The sequence below is a fragment of the Engystomops pustulosus genome, chromosome 8, assembly GCF_040894005.1.
Source record: "Engystomops pustulosus chromosome 8, aEngPut4.maternal, whole genome shotgun sequence".
Taxonomy (NCBI): Eukaryota; Metazoa; Chordata; class Amphibia; order Anura; family Leptodactylidae; genus Engystomops; species Engystomops pustulosus.
In genome coordinates this window covers 78,390,219-78,411,409 of record NC_092418.1, presented here as the reverse complement: position 1 = coordinate 78,411,409, position 21,191 = coordinate 78,390,219, and the positions used below count along the sequence as shown (strand labels likewise).

Below are 21,191 nucleotides of genomic sequence, written 5' to 3'. Positions count from 1 at the left end.
TCAATATGCAAAACTGATAGAGACCTGATCCCCCAAGCGACTTGCAGCAGTAATCGCAGCAAAGTATTAACTTAACCGGTTCGCGACCGCCCGCCGGGTCAGATGGCGATCCGTTGCCATGGTAGCTTCGGGTCTCACGAAGACCCGAAGCTACTTTGGGTTAACCCATTCATTACAATGTGCTATCAGCACATTGTAATGTATGAGGAGTAAAATCCTGTAGTATGGCAGTATATGGTAGGATCGATCAGACAACCTAGGGTTAAAGTACCCTAGGGAGTCTGAAAAATAGTAAAAATTAAAAAAAAAGTTAAAAAAAAAAATTATAATAAAAAAACCTAAAAATTCAAATCACCCCCCTTTCCCTAGAACTGATATAAATATAAATAAACAGTAAAAATCATAAACACATTAGGTATTGCCGCGTCCGAAAATGCCTGATCTATCAAAATATAATAACGGTTTTTCACTGCATTTAACCCCGTAATGGAAAATCGCGTCCAAAGTCAAAACTGGCACTTTTTTGCCATTTAAAAAAAAATTTAAAATTCTATAAAAAGTGATCAAAAGGTCGTACAGTCCTAAAAATAATATAATTGAAAACATGATCAAAAGTCGTAAAAGATGACACCACCGTCAACTCCATATAATGAAGTATGGAAAAGTTATAAGCACAAGAAGACGGCAAAATTTAAAAAAAAAATTTGTTCATGAGGTTTTAATTTTTGTAAATGTATGAAAACATTATAAAACCTATACAAATTTGGTATCCCTGTAATCGTACTGACCCAAAGAATAAATTAGATGCGTCATTTGTGGCGTGAAGTGAAAGCCGTAATATCCAAGCCCACAAGAATACGACACAAATGCGTTTTTTCACCATTTTCATTGCATTTGGAATTTTTTTCCCGCTTCCCAGTACATGGCATGGAATATTCAATGTGATCACTATGAAGTGCAATTTGTTAAGCAAAAAATGAGCCATCACATAGCTTTTTACGTGTAAAAATAAAAAAGTTATAGATTTTTGAAGGTGGGGAGTGAAAAATGGAAATGAAAAAACGGGAAAGGGCCCGGTCCTTAACCAGTTAAAGGGGGCTGAATAATATTGCACGCTTTTCAGTTTATTATTTTTTACAAAAGTTTGAAATATCCAATAACTTTCGTTCCACTTCACAATATTGTCCCACTTGTTGTTGATTCTTTACCAAAAAAATAACAATTTAAAATCTTTATGTTTGAAACCAGAAATGTGGCAAAAGGTAGAAAAGTTCAAGGGGGCCAAATACTGTATAACACGTTAGACTTCTGCATCCTCCCCATCCATTTACCAGCTCCCTGCTCCCATTATTTAGATGCCCCACTTGTTGTAACCTCATTTATTTAATTTTTAAAGATTTTATAGTGCGCTTTAAAATTTTCAAATTTTAGTTTTCAAATTCAAGTTTTCTGCTTATGTTTCGGATTTTTAGCTTTTAAATGTCCTTTCTAAGAGATAATAGAGCTCCTTTGATCATTGAACAATCTCTACAAGTCAATATACATCTAAAGGAGATGTACTGTAAAACTAGTGAGTTGTTATTGTGACCCTCCTACTGAATTATGGCATAATGTAAATCCCCCTTTTGATTCCAGATACAATTACTTTATTTTTTCAAAATGCATTGATTTAAATCAGAATCCTGCAAGACCTTGTTTCCCTTTGGCTCAGCTTTAGCAGAACATTTCTAGCTATAGGATATCCTCTGATCAGCTTCATGTTTGGATGGACCCTTCTACCAAAATGGACTGTCTAAGGTGGACTACCTCTATAAAGGGACTCACCAGATTTTACCCCATTACACTACCATCCCTCTCAAGTAGGGTATCACATTTCCTTTCTGGAACTCTGACTTTTATCTGATATATTGTTTATTTACCTATAAAACATTTCCTACAGATTTATGTGCAAATAAGCAGAGAATCATAATTCATCAGTTTTGGAGCCTGCAGAGTGTTAATAAAGTAAGCTATGCTGATTTCAAAAATGTCTTTGTTAGCATTCTGAATATTTTTAGTAGTTTCTAATACAGGCAGTCCCCTACTTAAGAACACCCGACTTACAGATGACCCCTAGTTACAAACGGACCTCTGGATGTTAGTTATTTTCTGTACTTTATCCTTAGGCTACAATAAACAGCTATAATAGTTATCACAGGTGTCTGTGATTAGGCTTTATTGTTAATCCTGGTTCTTATGACAATCCAACATTTTTAAAATCCAATTGTCATAGAGACCAAAAAAATTTTGGCTGGGGTTACAATTATAAAGTATACAGTTCCGACTTACATACAAATTCAACTTATTAACAAACCTAGAAAACCTATCTTGTACGTAACTCGGGGACTGCCTGTAGTTCTATTTACATTACCTGGCACCCTGCCAGCAGTGTGGAGGAGAGGAAACTCACACAGGATGCAGCTGCCCTCCACTGGGACTCACCACATGCTTCTGGCAGGTAGCCAGTTTCTAACTGTTTGATTTACATTACCTGCTTCAGTGTGTGGCGAGTCCCTGGGGAGGCGGCTTCTGCAGCCTGTGTTTGCCTGTGTCTCCTCATGCATTCTTCCTCTACTGCACACCACCCCCTTCCTTCCCTGCCTGCTCAATGCATATAACAAGAAGTGGGTTGGTGGAGGGAGCTGCATGAGTGTGAAGGAGGGGAGACTCTTCACATGCTTCTGGTAGGGAGCCAGGTAATGAAAAATAAACCACTATAAAGTACTGAAATGATTCAGAATGCTGACAAATTAAGTTTTAAAATAAGCATAGCATAAGTTATCGGAATCTGCTAAAAATGACATTGCAGGTGACACATCAGCATTAAAGGACACCTGTCATCAGGTCTGTGTCACTAGTCCTGTCACTACTACCTGTTGGAGCAGCTCACAAGGGTCCCATCCCAGCCTTTATCTAGTTATTTCATACATTATTCATTGTAAAATCATCTATTTTTTATCATGTAAATGAGGCTGGTCACATGGTCAGAGGCAGTGATGTCACCCCTGTTACTCCTCCCCTCTCCTCCCCCTGCTCATGTCTGTGTGTAATGTATTGTTAGTGTGTGTGCTGCATCTGCTGACATGCTGCATCCTCCTAATATACAGGTGAGAGACACAGACATCAGCTACACATGAATCTGACATGTTCTGCTGTAACATGGCTGCCTGGAGCTGCTGTATCTCTCCTATACACACACACACACAGGCTGCAGGGGGTGTGGCCACCAGCACCAGGAAGCACATCATTATACAGCCTCACATCATTATACAGGCTGTCAGTCATGCACTGGGGGTGTGGCTGTGCCTCCCACTCATGAATAAGATGGACAGCTTGAATATGCTAATGCTTCATTGGACATTTCACAGGTCATTTGCATACAGCTTTAGGACCTCATTGCTTAGGTTTACAGGCATGTAGAGGGACAATAAAGGGATAGAGGCAATGCTCTCTAATGGCAGTTTATGAAAATATATTTAGTTTAGGGGGTTATTTTGCTTGACTGGTTCTCTTTAAAGATCTGAATCTTATCTTAGAGCTGCACAGGGAAGTATGATCAGTTCACCTACTGGGTGCACGACAGCAAGGGAGGCTTTCAACACCTTGTGAATGATGCAAAATGAGAAAAATGATAGTCAGCCCTCCACAGTCTGTAAAAACAAAACTCCATGGTTATATATACATATAAATGGGGTAATATCCGGTGACAGATTCCCCTAAACCATTTCACTGCTAAGGACGTGTGTAATAGAATCATAACTACTGCGGCTACTAGCCCCGAAGGCAGTGGCGTAACTAGGAGAGGCAGAGCCCCATAGCAGACTTCTGACTGGGGCCCTCCTTCCCCCTTAAAAATATACATATTTATATACTCACAAATGTGATTTACAGTTACACAGTATACAAAGTACACATACAGAGCATAATGCAGTATATATACACATCATACATTCTGTACACATACAGCATATATACATCACATATATGTCATACATATATTATGTTGTACAATATGCAGCATAATATGTATGTAATGGGGTACATCCTCCATTCTTTAGTTTGTCAGGTTGGATGATGGGGCCTCCTGACTCTGTGGGCCCCATAGCAGCTGCTATGGCTGCTACCACTGTAGTTACGCCCCTGCCCGAAGGGTTAGAGGATGACATTACATTAAAGTGATTTTGGACTAGAACTTATAAATTGTTGGGTTACTGGATGAAATTGCTCTATATATGTAAGGCCTTTCAGTAACTGATGGTGGTAAATACAAAGACTTTGCTCACATTATTACTACTCCTATAGCAGGTACAAAGGTACTATATGTGCTCAGTATTTGTTCCATTTACCTGATTTTATTCCCTCCAGATCAGAGTTTTGCTTTGCAGTTTTGATGATTTTATGATGATGTATGCAAAATTAGCATGTATGAACTGTACAGATGGTGTACTGTCATTTTTTGTGCATTTCAGCCACGGGCCTCCGCTCCCCAAGAGCCCAGTCGTGGTTGCATCTCCTGATCTCCTGCGACCGCTATCATTATGCCCCTGGGGATATATGAGAGCATAGACTATACCATGCACAGCATTCAGTGAATCTCTTGATACCCACTGATACCCCATGATCTGTAATGCTTTTGTTTCTCTGCAGCAGCTTTCTAGGTATTAACAGGTGACTGCAGAGGGTCCCATCAGCAGGACCCCCCTCCATAATCTGCTTTACACTAGGAACCTGATACTACATGTAAATGACTTAGTTTGACATAATTTACAGTGACACAACCTTAGTCACCAGGACATACTATAGAATGGACATATATTACCAGGACCCAATTAACTAGTAATTACTTCAGGTAATGATGGGATCTACATTTATAATAAGACGGTCAAAGAGCACTTCTAAAACTTTTCCTGATACTACAAGTCATTTATCATAGCGCTAATAAATAAAGTGCGCATCAATATTTAATAAACACAGAACATTTCTAAAGGTCTCGCAATGATGTGATCGGCATGATAAATGATAGATTAAAGCAGATTGTACAGGAGCGGCTTCATGAACTGGAATTATCCTCTGCGCGACTTTTAATGTCAAAACAATTACAAACTTCTTGTGCAAGAAGTACCTGACCGTTGTATCTGATCACCATGTGGATACACCATAAAGATACAAGCGTGAAGGTATGAAGAACGTATATGGACATCTGAAACGAGTGACCATAAGAACCATCTATATGGCTGGTGGATTTCCCCTTGCCCCTGGAGGGATGGGAAGTAAGTGCTCTCCATACAAAGACTTTGCCAATTAAGAACTCTCACACTGCTAAATCATTTCCCTACACTGTGCTGAAGAGATGCAACCACAGCAAAACAGCGCTGTCAACAGATGGGAATGAGTTCCTTCTGGAATAGATATACTGGTTTGGCTTTAATCCTGCATTGGGCTTCCTGAAAGTCATGCTTGATGTTAAAGGGGCTGCCTTGCAAGGTAGGTAATAGAGACATGGTTTTCCTTAAGATAAATATATGTATCAGCACATTATCTAATTTTTTGCCTCAAATAGCATCTGAATATTTCAGTGTTTGTTGGACAATTAGATAATTCCTCTTGTGGTACTCACTCTACTATAAGAGATCAGACACAATAGCTTAACTGCACAAGATGTATCCCACATCAGCCACCTATGGTCATCCAATAGGAAGCAAGACACATCCTGCAAGTCACTTATAAATGAATGGAGCACAGGTTGGCACCATAATGACAACCCCATACTATAATGGAGCAGCATAGTTGAGGATATATGACTCCCTGACGCTACCATGGCTGTCATAGAGTGATTTAAATCAGATTAGGAAGTAAGTTCTAATTTAGATGCAATATACAGGCGGTCCCCTACTTAAGAACACTCGACTTACATACGACCCCTAGTTACAAACAGACCTCTGGATATTGGTAATTTATTGTACTTTAGATCTAAGCTACAATAAACAGCTGTAACAGTTATCAGAGGTGTCTGTAATGAAGCTTTAGTGTTAATATTGATTCTTATGACAATCCAACATTTTTAAAATCCAATTGTCACAGAGACCAAAAAAGTTCTGTCTGAGATAACAATGATAAAATATACAGTTCCGACTTACATACAAATTCAACTTAAGAACAAACCTACGGACCCTATCTTGTATGTAACCCGGGGACTGCCTGTATTCACAATCTCCCCCATAGTCCCATTAGATATAACACTTATATTTGTCACATCAAATTAAAAAAAGGGAATATCCCCATTTTTTTACCCACATTAAATTTTATTCCACAAAATTAGTAAATGTAACCAAAAATACAGAACTTTAGTGTCACCGTATTCATACTGACTTGTAGAATAAACATGTTAGTTAGTTTATTCGGTGAACACCAAAAAAATGGCAAAAACCAATTACAGAATTTAGATGTTTTTTCTACAACCCCCAAAAAATAGTTAATACATTTTCAGCAACAACACAGTGTCCTAAAAAAATAAGCCCTCGCATGGCAACATTAATGGAAAAACAAATATTTTATAGCTCACAAAAGTACGCCAATAAACCAGATAAAAGCCATTAGTGTAAAACTGTCTGCTCTCCTGTCCTTCTGCTGCTGTGTGTCTTTACAACTAGTAACATCCACATGTGGGGTGCCTCCATACTCGGGAGAAATTGCTTTACTCCTTGACGTGAAAAAATGCATTTGCGCCATTTTCTTGTAGGCTAGGATTTTCCAGCTTTCACTGTGCACCCCAAAAGACATGTCTACTGTATTCTTTGGGTCACTACGATCACAAGGATTTATATATGTTTTATAATTTTTTCATACATTTACAAAAATTAAAACCTCCTGTACAATAAAAAATTCTTCATTTTGCCATCTTTGGCACTAATAACTTTTTCATACGTCAGTGTACAAAGCTGTGTGTGGTATCAATTTTTGCAAAATGAGATGTTGCCTTCAATGCAACCATTTTGAGCACTGTACAGACTTTTGATCACTTTTTCTTCCATTTATTATATTTTGCAAAATGATGAAAAAGTGACATTTTCAACTTTGGGCGCTATTTCCCATTACGGGGTTAAACACCGGGAATAATCGTTATAATATTTTGATAGATCAGACATTTTTGGGTGCGGCGATACCTAACATGTTTATGATTTGTACTGTTTATATCAGTTCTAGGCAAATGGGAGTGATTTAAAAAAATTTTTAAAACATTTTAAATTTTCACATTTTTTCTTTACTATTATTCAGATTCCCTAATATACTTTAACACTAGATTGTCCAATTGATCCTTCCATATACTGCCATACTACAGTATGACGTCACGGGGATTGACAATCTTCACCAAGATAGCAGCACTGATGGCGGGTAAATTCTGAAAATACCCTCCTTGACAATACAGAAAACCGATGTTCGATTTCTAAGCTGCGTGACATCAAATTTTTTTTTTAAAAATGACATTTTAGCAAACATATGTGAAATGTTATTTAGTAGCTAATTTGGGTGGTAAAACTATCTGCCTGAAAACGAGATTCCGAATTTTGAAAATGAACTAATTTTTCCCCCTTTTTAATTTCTTTTTTATATATAAACAAAACTTATCAATCAAAAGTAACTACTAACATCAAGTACAACATGTGACGAAAAAACTATTTCAAAATCACTTTGGTAAGTCAAAGTGTTCAAAAGTTCTAACCATATAAAGTGATGCATCTCAGGTTACAAAAAATTGGGCTGAGCCTTTAAGTACAAATGTAAAGTATGAAAGCTTTTGCCTAACTCTGCACTTGGCAAAAATATGCAATTCTCTCATTTACTCTAAGTAGCTATCTGCTGGTGTTTATCTGCTAGCAGAGGTTTTACCTTGCCGTCTGTCTTACTGGTAAACATGGAAATCTGTACAGGACGGCTGGAAATGAGAAGAGGCTTGTTGGGTGGGGCAGTAGGAGAGGAGTGCTAGAAAACAGGACCTGGAGTGATGTCACAAGCAAGTCATCCAATTACAAGTCTTCAAGTCATCCAATTACAAACATGCTGTCCTGAATCATGTGAACACCCTCCATATTCTGGCCTCAGTGTCTTTAGCTGATGTCACAACCAGGAAGTCTGCCCACTTCAAGAATAGTATAATATGATTTTATAAGAAGGACTGATAGATATACTAGGCTGTATCTAAGGCCAGGAAGAAGCCAGCAGCAAAATATATGCATTATTGGAATCGTTGTCAAAGGCTGTCTCCAGCTGAGCTAAAGCTATTTTTTGCCAATAACTTTATAGTTACTCTTTAAGCAATAGTCTGGCTGCATCCAGCTCACCTGCAGAGACCCTATTTAGATACAATGTTTTCAGATTTGATATGGCCTCATGCCTGAAGCATCTGAAGTGGACTCGTTGTTTAGCAGGCAGAACTTTTGCATTCCAATATACCGCTTTATGTATGGTCCAGATAAAAGATGCACTGCATCACTGTTTATTCGTTATGATAAGTCCCTGTTTATTATGCTATACTATGAAACAGTATTATTTTACAGAATTGCTTTTCTTCTCAGTAGCTTCTGGATGTCGAAAAGTCAGTGTCTGCATTTCAACTGCTATGTCACAAGGACTGCTCCATGAAGGTTAAAGTTGCTTTCCAGGAATTACTATTGATGGCCTACGCACAGAATGGGCAATCAATAGTTGATCGTTGGTTACCCACTGGCAATAATCAGCTGCTTGGTGCTGCAGTAACCGAAACACAGAGACTGAAGCAATAGGCATACTGGGGTTAATTGATAAAAACCGACCACCTTATATATCCAGTATCCATCAGCGCTGCCGGACAATTTTTGTACGCCAGGCCCTGGTCCAGTTCCTGAATATTGTAGGCTATAGGAAGTATGCAGGCCAGAACGAGCCACTTCACACCCATCCCTGCCCACCTGGCATGGAGGGGGCATAAGGGGGAAAGTAATTGCAATTCCTGGCAGTGGCCAAGGATTTTTTTCTTATTTCAGGGCTTGTACTCTAGAAAATGCCAGATAGATCTGCCCCAGTGTCTCTGTAGTGGCCGAAATGTCACTGCAACCGTGGCTCGCATTTACCTTAATAGGAGTGATGACAGAATTAATGACTTTGGGCCACTACAGTGAGATGAGGCAATTGCTTTCCGCTCTGTGTGCTTTGTTTATGCAGTGCCGACCCCACCATCCTTTTAATGGGCCATCAGTTGTTATCCCTAGGAAACCAATTTAACTAAAACTACCAGAAAAACAGAAAAACTTGTATTTACATTTCCTTGACATCCTTGTGGTACTTGTATTTAAAGTTGTTTCGGGCACCCTAAACCAGAGTATGTATTTAGGCAGTTGGGGTTTAGGGTCAAAAACCTTTTAAGATCACTATTGCTTGTAGTCGGGTTCCGAACTTTATTAAAGGGAATGATGGTCCAGACAATGGAGTTTTCAGACCCCCAGCGCATGTACCGTCCTTCACTATTCATGTCCTGAACATCAGAGTGAAGTCACCAGAGGCTCGGTGATAACTATGTAACCAGGCAAGGAAGACGGATGGTGAAATAGGTTTAGAACCCTTGGCCCCATCTGTATAGCGGTTTGCTGGTGGTTTAGAGGTCCCAAACCTGCTGAAAAGTCCCCTTTAAAGTACTTTTCTCAATAATAACAATAATCCCCTATCTGCAAGATATAAGTAACTATGAATTATATGGGGTTCAAACAATGGAACCCCCAGTGATCAATGAAGAGTTTTTGAGAAGGGTCTATATGTGTAACTACCACCTTATTTACATTAATGGGACTTCCAAAACAGTGATCTCTGTCAGTCCCATAGGGTGGTCATAAAGGATGTGCGGGACTACGTTACTTAGATGGGGCACGTAATACCCAATTCTTATAACCACTGTGTACTGACAGCTTGGATAGTGGATATGTGTAATAAGTATAAAAACCTTTTTATACTTTTTTGGTAGTATTTAATTTTGTTGTGGGATAAAGCATACAACTGCACACTGTGACACCAGTATAATTTTATACACAGGACTTTGGGAACTACCAAACAATTCTGAGATAATGTACAGTTTTATAAATATTACTTGCTGGGACTGCCGTATGGGCACACTGGGACATTAAAAAATCAATGTAAAGTGTTTTCCTGGCAATAATTTAACCATTTGACTGCGTTCTCTATAATAACCTTTGTACAGCCTGTAAAGGTCCCCACTACTCAGAGCGGGGCAGGCAGAGCGCTGTACTTAAGCCCATAGAAGTGCAGGCTGAGGTTATAGGCTCTGAATTGTCTGATCACATCCAGAAAACTGCTAAGCTATTTTTATGTGTGGGAAGAGGATCTGTATGGAGAGAACTGGATATGGGAAGAATGATTGAACTCACCAGCACTCACCTCATTACAAAGAATTGCATAGTGATACCCACTTTGAACACCAGGGGCACCATATTACACATTACTAGATTTTGAATGGGTTGTTTTAATGAATGTAATAGAAAATGTACTGTTAATCTCTTATTTTGGGCACAGTTTAACCTATTTGCCATTTTGCACCTTCCTGAAGCGAACCATTTTTCCCCCCCAAATATGACGTATCTTTTTACATGGTTATAACTTTGGAACCCTTCAACATATCCAGGTGAATTTGAAGTTTTCTGTGACACATTTTACTTCATACAGTATTAGTTGAAGAATTTTTGTGATATGCCTTGCTTTTTTTTTTTGTAAAAAACTGAAATTTGTCATCACTACTGTACAAGTCACTGCCAACCAGGTACTATTACTATTACAGTACTATTATGTCCCAGGTCAGGAAGTGGTTAAGCACTGAAATTCTTCAAGTTGGAAGTTTCCTTCTCTGGTTCTAAGGAATACAACTTATTATTCACAGTAAATTGCTGCACAATTGACTCTGAAATACCTTAATGTAGTAAATTACATTTGTATGGATAAAATGGCTTATCTTCAGCAGGAGCTCCTAGTAATAATTATTTCATGCTGGTAAATTCTTTAGTGTCATCTCAATACCTTTAAAAGCCCCATACTGGAGAATTAAGTAATGTAACATAAGTAGCACCAAATCACTTTACGTCATGAAAAATCATATGTATTATTCAATGTGCTAATGAAAGTCCTGAGAACCAATGAGAAATCGAATACATCCCTTAGTAACATGGCATTGTATGTGTGTCCCTACAAAGGAAAGTACTTACAAAAAGGATGATACTAGGACCCATAGACAGCCTCACTTGAGTTAAGGGACTGTTCACACATTGCTTACTTCATCGTTATTTACATCAGTAATTGTGAGCTTAAACCAGGAGGGACCTTATAGAACGGCTCAAATCCTTCTATGATATTTTATCTGTGTGTGATCTCTGCATCTGGTTTCAGCTCATAAATTCACATGGCCGTCTGCGGGGAACGTATATACGGCCGGAAGTACGTCCCCATAGACAGCAATAGCGGCACGGCGAGGATATGTGTGGCTTTCTCTATCTTTCGGCGAGTGTGCGGCCGTGTGCCCCTATTTCCTACGGAGGGAGGAGGGGTCACCTCCTCCTCCTCTCCAGCACACTTCCGCGTGTGAATGAACCCTAACTGGTGGAAAAAACCTGATGCAATAACCAGGCTCTGAACTATCCCTAAGAAGAACATACAAATAATGGGGTCAAGCATCACACATAAGATGTGAGACTAGATGTAAAAGAGAAAAATAAAAAATGGAAGAGAGTAGTTATCCATATGCATAAATGACTGCTCAAGTCAAGAGGAAGTAGAAGGGGAGTTTTTTTCTATAAATTAAAAAAAATCAAATACCAAAGCAAATATTAAGTTAATGAAATTCCTCTGGATAGGTACCCAATAAAGCACATGCATAAAAGACACAATAACCATTACTTTATCTTATTGTAGGGTGAACAAAACAAAAAGAACAAAGTTAAAATTTTCTTTCAACCATTACTCATTCCGTCTTGCCGCCATATTAAAAGGTTCTTGTTGGTTTCTACTTCCTGTTCCTATCTCCATACAGGACATAATGCTCAGACAATCCCTGGCAGCAGTACTTGCCCATCACAACTTATAATTGGTTGATTTGTTTTCTAGTGGAGACTAATGGGGACCCAAGAGGATTTTAATCTTAAATAAAATTCTGTAAGAAAACCACTTTATTTTGAATTTTTCACAACTGGCCATTGAGTTTGGAGAGGTCAGGCACCTGGTCCCTACATTAGGCAGCTGCTTTCTCCACAAGGTACACAATGTATACTGGGGCCTGACAGCACTAGAGCCCCGTTTCAAATAAAGAGCAATGAGCTGCTACTGCACATCATGGCCATTGCCAATAGCGAGGAGCTGTCAGCTTATATTAGCCAATTGGCGCAGGGTCCACATGTTGGTTTTTGTAGGAAGTTATACCTCAAGGCCAAATGTTAAAGGGGTATTCAATTTTCATCAAATAATTGACATTGTTTGTGTAGTGAAAAGCTATACAACTTTCCAATATAATTCCACCACTTCATGGTCATATGATGTCACACAGGTGCACATCTTATTAGACACAGATTACTCTCTGTGATACTAACGAGCTGTGCACCTGTGTGACATCACAAGACCAGGGATATAACAAGCCTTGCACCTATGTGACATCACATGACCAGGGAAAGAATTTTATCCACAGGAAGTAAACAATGAAGGTTCCTGATGAATGTCAGCAAGCAGAGATCTAGAAGACGACGATGAATTGATACAGAACATTTATTGGAAAATTATTATTATTATTAAAATTATTCAATTTCACAAACAATGTAGGGGCAACCCCTTGAAGACAGATCTCTGTTGCTTATTAACATGTAGCAGTTATGTGTCTGCCCCTCCCACCCTGTACAAAGCTTCTCTTATTCATTTTATGTTATATCTGAGAATGTGTACAAACATTGTACACTAGAAACTTTATTTGACGTTAATATATTGTATTCATTAAGGAAGTGATAATGACTCCTATACTATAATGAGACTATAACATGTATTTACCTTAATCATTAACCATCAGAGTTACATCGAGTAATCTCTACAGTACGGGAGATACACACATCTTACATGAGGTCCATTATTCACCCTGTCAGGGCTATCTGTAGCTAAAACAATCGATTCCCACTAATGTCCGGTTTAACCCCTTTCCCTACCGTAAAGTTTAAAATATTGTGGAGGGCCTGTGTCACATATCCACAGTTACAATGCATCACACTTAACTCTTACCTTAAACTCCTCCAGGATTTTGTAAGTCTTTCCATGATATTCACAAAAGTTTTTCACCTCCTTACACTCAGGACAACATCCGTTATGTTCCACCTTAGTGCATTTCGGGTGAATTTTAGGGCATTCCGGCTGATCACAAACCGGTCCATCCTCTGTGCATACACAAGGGCAGTTAGAGTGACCTGGAAAAAATCTCTCTCCTAGTTTATACACAAAACCACTGTCGTCCACACAGCCTTTACCCCTGTAGTCATCAAATATTAAGTTGTCATTACTGGAGGCCTGTTCTCCTTCATCGGCAGGGTAATCTTCTTGGTTGATTGAAGCTGATGATGCTGAAGCCATGATTGCAAAGAAAATCATGGAGACTGCAGAAATATGTAGAGCCATCCCCCAATGTCAGGCTTATTATGTGCCACTCCACTAGGAACTGGATCAGGTCGCTGCCATCAGGTCTAAAAGCAAACAGAATAGCACATTAAAAAAAAAATCTATTGTTTTGTTTCAGAATGTAGCCAATGATGGCATCTAGTGTTGACGAGAGCTCATAAACCTTCATTGGACATGCTGAATGTTATGTTGGGCCCCTCACGATGCTCTAACAAAAAACTTTATCTGCTCCTCTTAAGCATGAGCTCTATTTTTTCAGGTGGGAGTAGCTCCATCCCATTCATGATAGAAGTCCAGCCATTATTACTAATGGACAGCATGGAATCCCACATGTATGCTACACGAACTGGTCACGGAGGAGGCTATTATGGAAACAGGAGTTGTTAAAGGGCAATGGCTTTAGATTGCAAGTTGATCCTTTGCAGATTAAGAACATAATTGAGGGGACAATACCTAATATTGTGACTTTGTGTTTGATCTCTGAATCCTTGTGTAATAATTGGCTATCCCCTTGAAGGTAGCTGCCACCTACAGGTAGCCCCCCGCCTGACTTGTTAAGAGCATAGAGACTTGACTAGCATAGATGTGCAAATCTATTGGTTGGTTTGTAGATTCGGTATCACGTTCAGGTGCCAAAATGAAGACAAATCTATTAAAATATAGGCGAAGGTAAGTTAAGCTTTCACAGAAAATCTGTGTTTTGGAGGACTAGAGGGGGTTATATATCAATTTCCAGGACAGTGGGAGGAATGAATGGCCTCAGACCCAAACAGAAGCTTATGAAAAACCCAGAGAAGCCAATCTTGGATGATTCACTTATATGGAGTGACTGGTCTCTATTTAAACATCAGCTACCTATAGACAGCTGCCTTCCTTCAGGAGGAGAGCTATAGGACACACTTCTAGCTGGCTGCATGAAGGAGGAGAGATATAGGACACACAGCTGGCTCCATTCAGGAGGAGAGCTATAGGACACACAGCTGGCTCCATTCAGGAGGAGAGCTATAGGACACACTTCTAGCTGGCTGCATGAAGGAGGAGAGATATAGGAGACACAGCTGGCTGCATTCAGGAGGAGAGTTATAGGACATACAGCTGGCTCCATTCAGGAGGAGAGCTATAGGACACATAGCTGGCTCCATTCAGGAGGAGAGCTATAGGACACACTTCTAGCTGGCTGCATGAAGGAGGAGAGATATAGGAGACACAGCTGGCTCCATTAAGGAGGAGAGCTATAGGACACACAGCTGGCTCCATTAAGGAGGAGAGCTATAGGACACACAGCTGCCTTCCTTAAGGAGGAGAGCTATAGGAGACACTTATAATTGGCTGCATTCAGGAGGAAAGCTATAGGACACTCTGCTGCCTTTCTTCAGGAGGAGAGCTATAGGACACACAGCTGGCTCCATTCAGGAGGAGAGCTATAGGACACACAGCTGGCTCCATTCAGGAGGAGAGCTATAGGACACACAGCTGCCTTCCTTAAGGAGGAGAGCTATAGGAGACACTTATAATTGGCTGCATTCAGGAGGAAAGCTATAGGACACTCTGCTGCCTTTCTTCAGGAGGAGAGCTATAGGACACATAGCTGGCTCCATTCAGGAGGAGAGCTATAGGACACATAGCTGGCTCCATTCAGGAGGAGAGCTATAGGACACACAGCTGGCTCCATTCAGGAGGAGAGCTATCGGACACACAGCTGGCTCCATTCAGGAGGAGAGCTATAGGACACAATTATAACTGCCTTACAACATACCACTTTGGGCGTGACAGGGAGCGGAGTGGGTGGGGACACAAACACCCCTGCCCAGCATATTTCAGCGGAAACTATAGCTGATATCTCCGCCCTCCAGACCAGTTCTGACCTGGATATTGCTTCAGGATTTAATTACAGGCCAGAGCATCTCAGTAAATTTAGAGTGTGGTGCGCTGGTAAAGGAGGGGGGAGGCAGGACTCCCCACCGTCGATTTTGGAAAAATAAAATGGCCATTTATTTTAGCCTTACTATTTTTAGTAACATCCTGAGATCATGAATATGTATATTATTAATGTCCACTTTTCCATGTAACATACATCATACATAGGGTTACAGCGATATTTAATGGTATTTAAGGGTATTGCACTGATAATTTAGGAGCACTGCAGAATTTTTATTGGAAACACTGTAAGGGGAATTAAATACTTAGTAGTTTTACAAACAGAGAACTGGGAAACACGGGGGCACTACCGCAACTCCCCACAAGCCAGCAGTCAGTATATGTCTTCAGAGATGGTATAGAGGTGTAAAAAGTTTATATGGATGGTGCTCAGCATACAGAGTGCAGGTTTCGAAAATAGTATAGAAAAGGACGTTTGCGGCACTCACCCGTTAAAAATATTCTTTATTGTAGTCTCACATAAGATCAGTCCGACATGGTACAGCCAAAGTAGTAGTTTTACACCTTGTTTTCTGATCACTGATTGACAAGTCCTTTACCTTAAAGGTTTAGCGAGAGCCTTATTGGTGTCATCTGTGTAATGGACATGTGCTACTCTATTGTGTGATGTATCAGCATTAAGCAAACTCCCTCCATTATAATCCTAGAGAAATGTCCCTAAACCTACAGTAAGCAGCGTCATTATGGAGGCTTTACTTATCTCCAAACCTTGCTGTGACATTGTTGTAGTGCGTTTCATTACTGAATGTTTCTCATCTCATCCTTTTACCAAACACAAGAGGCTGTGCACATTATTCACACATTAAATCCAGCACATAGTTATACATGGCTAACTTATTTAATCACCTCTTATTAATTATGAATATGATGAATAACTGCATACATTACCCGGCTCCTCCATTACCACGGCATCCATTAGGATTAATTATCATATAAAAACTGAAAAAGTCTAAAAAGGATAAAAATTACAGGGAGCAATAATGAGGTAACACGCACCTCTATGTATACAGTACATAGTATATTACTTATAGTTTTATCAACTCCTGATAGAATATCATGTATTTTAGAACAAAGGAACACAATATCTCATGGGTATAGAGCAAATATAGGAAAGATGTAGCAGAGCAAATGTCAGTATTATTGGGGGCATTGGCTGTTGGTTGCGCCCCAGTTTATCACAACCTTCTAGATCACTTTCCAAGGAGTCCAGGAAGATGTGACTTATGTCGCTTTTTAAGGAGAGGTTTCCATTGGATTGGGGTATGGTATACTGAGGCTGGAGAGAACAGTGCTCACATTACAATTGTAGGGTTGTTAGTAGGATTGTCCTAACATACATCAGGCATAATACCCATAAGGACATAAACTGGTATAGGTCCCCGGCTTATAGGGACTATTGGGGTGCAAAGGTCATTTGGAAGATGAGACAATGAGGGAAAGGCTCTAGTCTGGGTTAACTTAGATACATGAATACAAGTAAGTAGCACTTGTCTGCACAGGAGTATAATGCTTGTGCTCATTTCATATATGAATAGACTATTTCACATTGTACGTCTTTCTTTAATAGAATTAATCGCTGCTTTGAATCTGTGAAAGGTTCTGCTAAGTGACAGCGAATGATATTAAAAAAATGAATAATATTAGTCAGGAACCTCAGAACAATTATATGAGTCAGTCCCTACCCCATCACTAGGAGTGGGGGAGAAGGGACCCACCGCCTGGAGACACTTTAAGTACCCATCATATCAACCAATTTTTCTTTTGCTGACATCAGTATTGATTATCTATTGACTATGACAAAGCTTTTACCTCTACAATAATGATGGGGCCTATTAGAAGAGGGGAAGCTGCTGACCCTTCTGGACTGTGAGGCCACAGAGCCTTAGTTGACGCTAATGTTTTGGTTATGAGATATGATGCTGTCAGCCATAGTAAAGACCAGAAGGTGTCATCTAGCTGCAGATCCAAAAACCTCATCCTGAGTAAGGTGTCCTATCAAGAGCAGCCGCCTCGAGAACTTGCCCTCCTCTTCTCTTTCATCTCAAGTTTGATGTTTCAAAGCCTCCTATAGTGAGGAGATTGCTCCGGGCTGGATGCACGCTGCTGCGCTGACAGTCAATAAGGCCCCGTCTGCTGGAAACAGGTTTATTACATCCTGTACAGCTGCATAGATAAATCTGAAATCACGCAGAGCCATGTGTTTAACTCAGCAGCAGAGTCTGGTACCACGAGGGTTAACACGTAGCCAGTGTAATAACTTTGGCGTTGAAACGCCGTCACCTCTTATCTAGACTACGGATCATAAAGCCAGTGCTATTCCTCATTAATTGTGCAGGTTTGGAGTTGAGGATGTCCCTTTGGAATTTTATTGTAAGTAAAAAGCAGCTTCTTATGGACATTTACTCAACACGTCCAACGCCAGGTAATGATTGGGTTACAAGACATTAATATTCCTTGCAGCTACCAGTCTACTGTCCCTCCAGAGTCCATATTCTTCAGGTCCTGCTCTTAACCCTTCAAGTACTGCCGCCAAGCAAGCGTGATTATGGATGCATATGTTTAATATGTAGTAATAATAGTAATGCGTGACTGGGTGTGTCTGCAAAATGGAGCAATGAAGCAGCAGGATTCAGGGAGAGAGAAGATATATGCTAAATAAATGGAAGGTCTAACAAGTTAAGGGCAACATGAAGGGGAGAAAATACAATCATGACATAGTAAAGAAAGTCCTTATATAATATGCATATAATGCATGACCTGCGGCAGGTATATAGAATATGACTATATATTATATGAAAGAATAACATAGGCAGCAATCCCAAGTAGTGAAAAAAGATTACACAAGCACTGTTTTTTTTTGCTACTTCTGCCTATTTTTTGTCTATATCCTTGGAACTTCTGCTGGGAGTATTTTTTGGGGGAATTGCACCCTGACTTGTCTATATTTTGGCTGTGCTCCTGCATTTTTCATTTTATATATATACACCTCATGGAGTCACCAGTTACTTACAATATGAACACAACAATGGATTAAGCCTAGAAAGGTGTAGTTGATACATATAATGAGGTTATTTACCCCCCAGCTGGACATATGGGGCAGCAGCTATTCTAATACAATGCCTATGAGATGACCATAATCTCTTTATTATGCAGTTTTGGGCAACAATTTTATAGTAAAAAACTTTTACATACCAAAATGTTCAGAACTGACTAATACAATATTCAGGACTATTCAGTCCTTAGGGAGTTAATTCTTATTAGCAATCCCACAAGGTTCCAGAAACTTTCTATTCTATATAGGCATCTTCTCCATTGATCAGATTACAGAGATCTGATCAATGGAGAAGATGCCTATATAGAATAACTTTAACGCATGTAGATATAAAGCATAGCAGATTATATATACATACAGTAGCTTTTAATGGAAAATAATATAGAGTGCTTTATTGTAATCTATTAACCATTCAGTTTCCAGGATGCTGCATCAAAATGCAAACACTGCTTGGAACAGGGAAGATGGGACATCAGGATAGTCTCAGGAATCTGCTTCATTTCATGTTACTGCACCAAGGATTACTGCATTGTGGAAACTAGAACACATGGTTTAGTGAGCAATGTAGCAGAGTGCAACATGGTAGAGTCACATAGTAGTGAGGTGAAGCTTCCCCTGACACTGCAGTTCTGTCTCAGGATTACTGCAGGGTGCTCCACATTAAGGCGATTTGGTTAATTGATTTCTAATGTGTCCCTGCAGCATCTGTGTCATCTATGGATCCAGATTACAGGAATCATCAGAGACATCTCTTCACAGAGAGAAGACAGAATTGCTTCTTGGATTCTAGGGAATGTGTTGCACTTTATCCTCAAATAAAATAGATTAAAAAAAGTAACCAAACCTTTGCAATGATCCTCTTAAACTTATGAAAGCCTAACCTAGAGATCCGAATCTGATGGGAAACATTGTAACAAAAAGTGTAAATCTAATACTTTGCCCAGGCACGTTTCTTACCTGAAGGGTTAATCCTATGAGGACCAGCGAGGCAACTAAAAAGCCAAAAGGTTACGAGTCTGTAGTTAGCCCATCCTTGGTGCCGGAGGACCCATTGTTTAAGTGGAGAAAATATAGAGTCCCTCCAGATTTCCTGCCATGGTACAGGATGGGTAATGGCCAGGAGGATTTCCAGTTAAACATCAGACACCCAAAAACCAGGCTGTAGAGACAGGTATCCAGGTGTGAGCAGAGCTGTCATGATGGAGGAGCTGCTGAGGAAGGGCTAGATCCCTGCTGGATGGGCTCCCCTCAGCCCCTCACAGCTCGGGAGGTGCTTTGTATGTGCACAAACAGCATGGAAGTCTCCTGCTGCCCGGGGAGCTGCAGCTCCATGGCAATGTGTTGCTTTAGTGGCCACCTACAGGCATCTCTGTGCACCCTGCACAAGGGCAGGCAGGAGACACACAACTTTTTCCTCCTTTTAATCCTCTATTGAGACGCATTTGCTGCTCAGTTTTCAGCAATACCGCAGGATAAAGCCAGCTTCATAGTCCAGCACCATGGAGAGAGCAATGTCTCCTCAGCTCCTCCATCCATGGGGTGGGATGAGGGAGAGTGAGGCTGAGCAGCCAGCAGCAGGGACAGCACGTAGTGACTGCACGTCCAGCCCCATTCACACTATGTCACACACAGGCGGCTGCTGCATGGCGAGCAGTGCACACTGTGCGGTACACAGACCAGGGACAGTGCCCAGCGATATACATATTTATATATATATAGATCATGGGTTATACTAGTCACTATACATAGTACCTGTATTATACTCATCACTATACACAGTGTCCTGTATTATACTCATCACTATACACAGTGTCCTGTATTATACTCATCACTATACACAGTGCCCTGTATTATACTCATCACTATACACAGTGTCCTGTATTATACTCATCACTATGCACAGTGTCCTGTATTATACTCATCACTATACACAGTGCCCTGTATTATACTCATCACTATACACAGTGTCCTGTATTATACTCATCACTATACACAGTGTCCTGTATTATACTCATCACTATACACAGTGCCCTGTATTATACTCATCACTATACACGGTGCCCTGTATTATACTCATCACTATACACGGTGCCCTGTATTATACTCATCACTATACACGGTGCCCTGTATTATACTCATCACTATACACAGTGTCCTGTATTATACTCATCACTATACACGGTGCCCTGTATTATACTCATCACTATACACGGTGCCCTGTATTATACTCATCACTATACACGGTGCCCTGTATTATACTCATCACTATACACGGTGTCCTGCATTATACTCATCACTATACACAGTGTCCTGTATTATACTCATCACTATACACAGTGTCCTGTATTATACTCATCACTATACACAGTGTCCTGTATTATACTCATCACTATACACAGTGTCCTGTATTATACTCATCACTATACACAGTGTCCTGTATTATACTCATCACCCATGGCAACCAATCATTGTTCTACAGCTGAAG

At 40.0% G+C, this 21,191-nt stretch overlaps 1 protein-coding gene across 3 annotated transcripts in view; it reads right to left on the bottom strand.

Annotated features, from left to right (window-relative positions):
* Positions 1 to 20,317, bottom strand: part of VWC2L (von Willebrand factor C domain containing 2 like) — a 125,432-nt gene extending 105,115 nt beyond the window's left edge. For 2 of the 3 annotated variants that reach the window (XR_011849423.1, XR_011849422.1), the window contains exons 1-2: positions 19,664 to 20,317; positions 13,327 to 13,781 (exon numbers count right to left, since the gene is read on the bottom strand). Coding sequence is in view for 1 of the 3 variants with exons in the window: in XM_072121370.1 (XP_071977471.1) it covers positions 13,327 to 13,716 (390 nt within the window). In the remaining 2 variants the exon portion in view is untranslated. The remainder of the gene's footprint in view (positions 1 to 13,326; positions 13,782 to 19,663) is intronic. The other variant, XM_072121370.1, reaches the window with a different exon arrangement.
* Between the last annotated feature and the right edge of the window lie 874 nt (positions 20,318 to 21,191).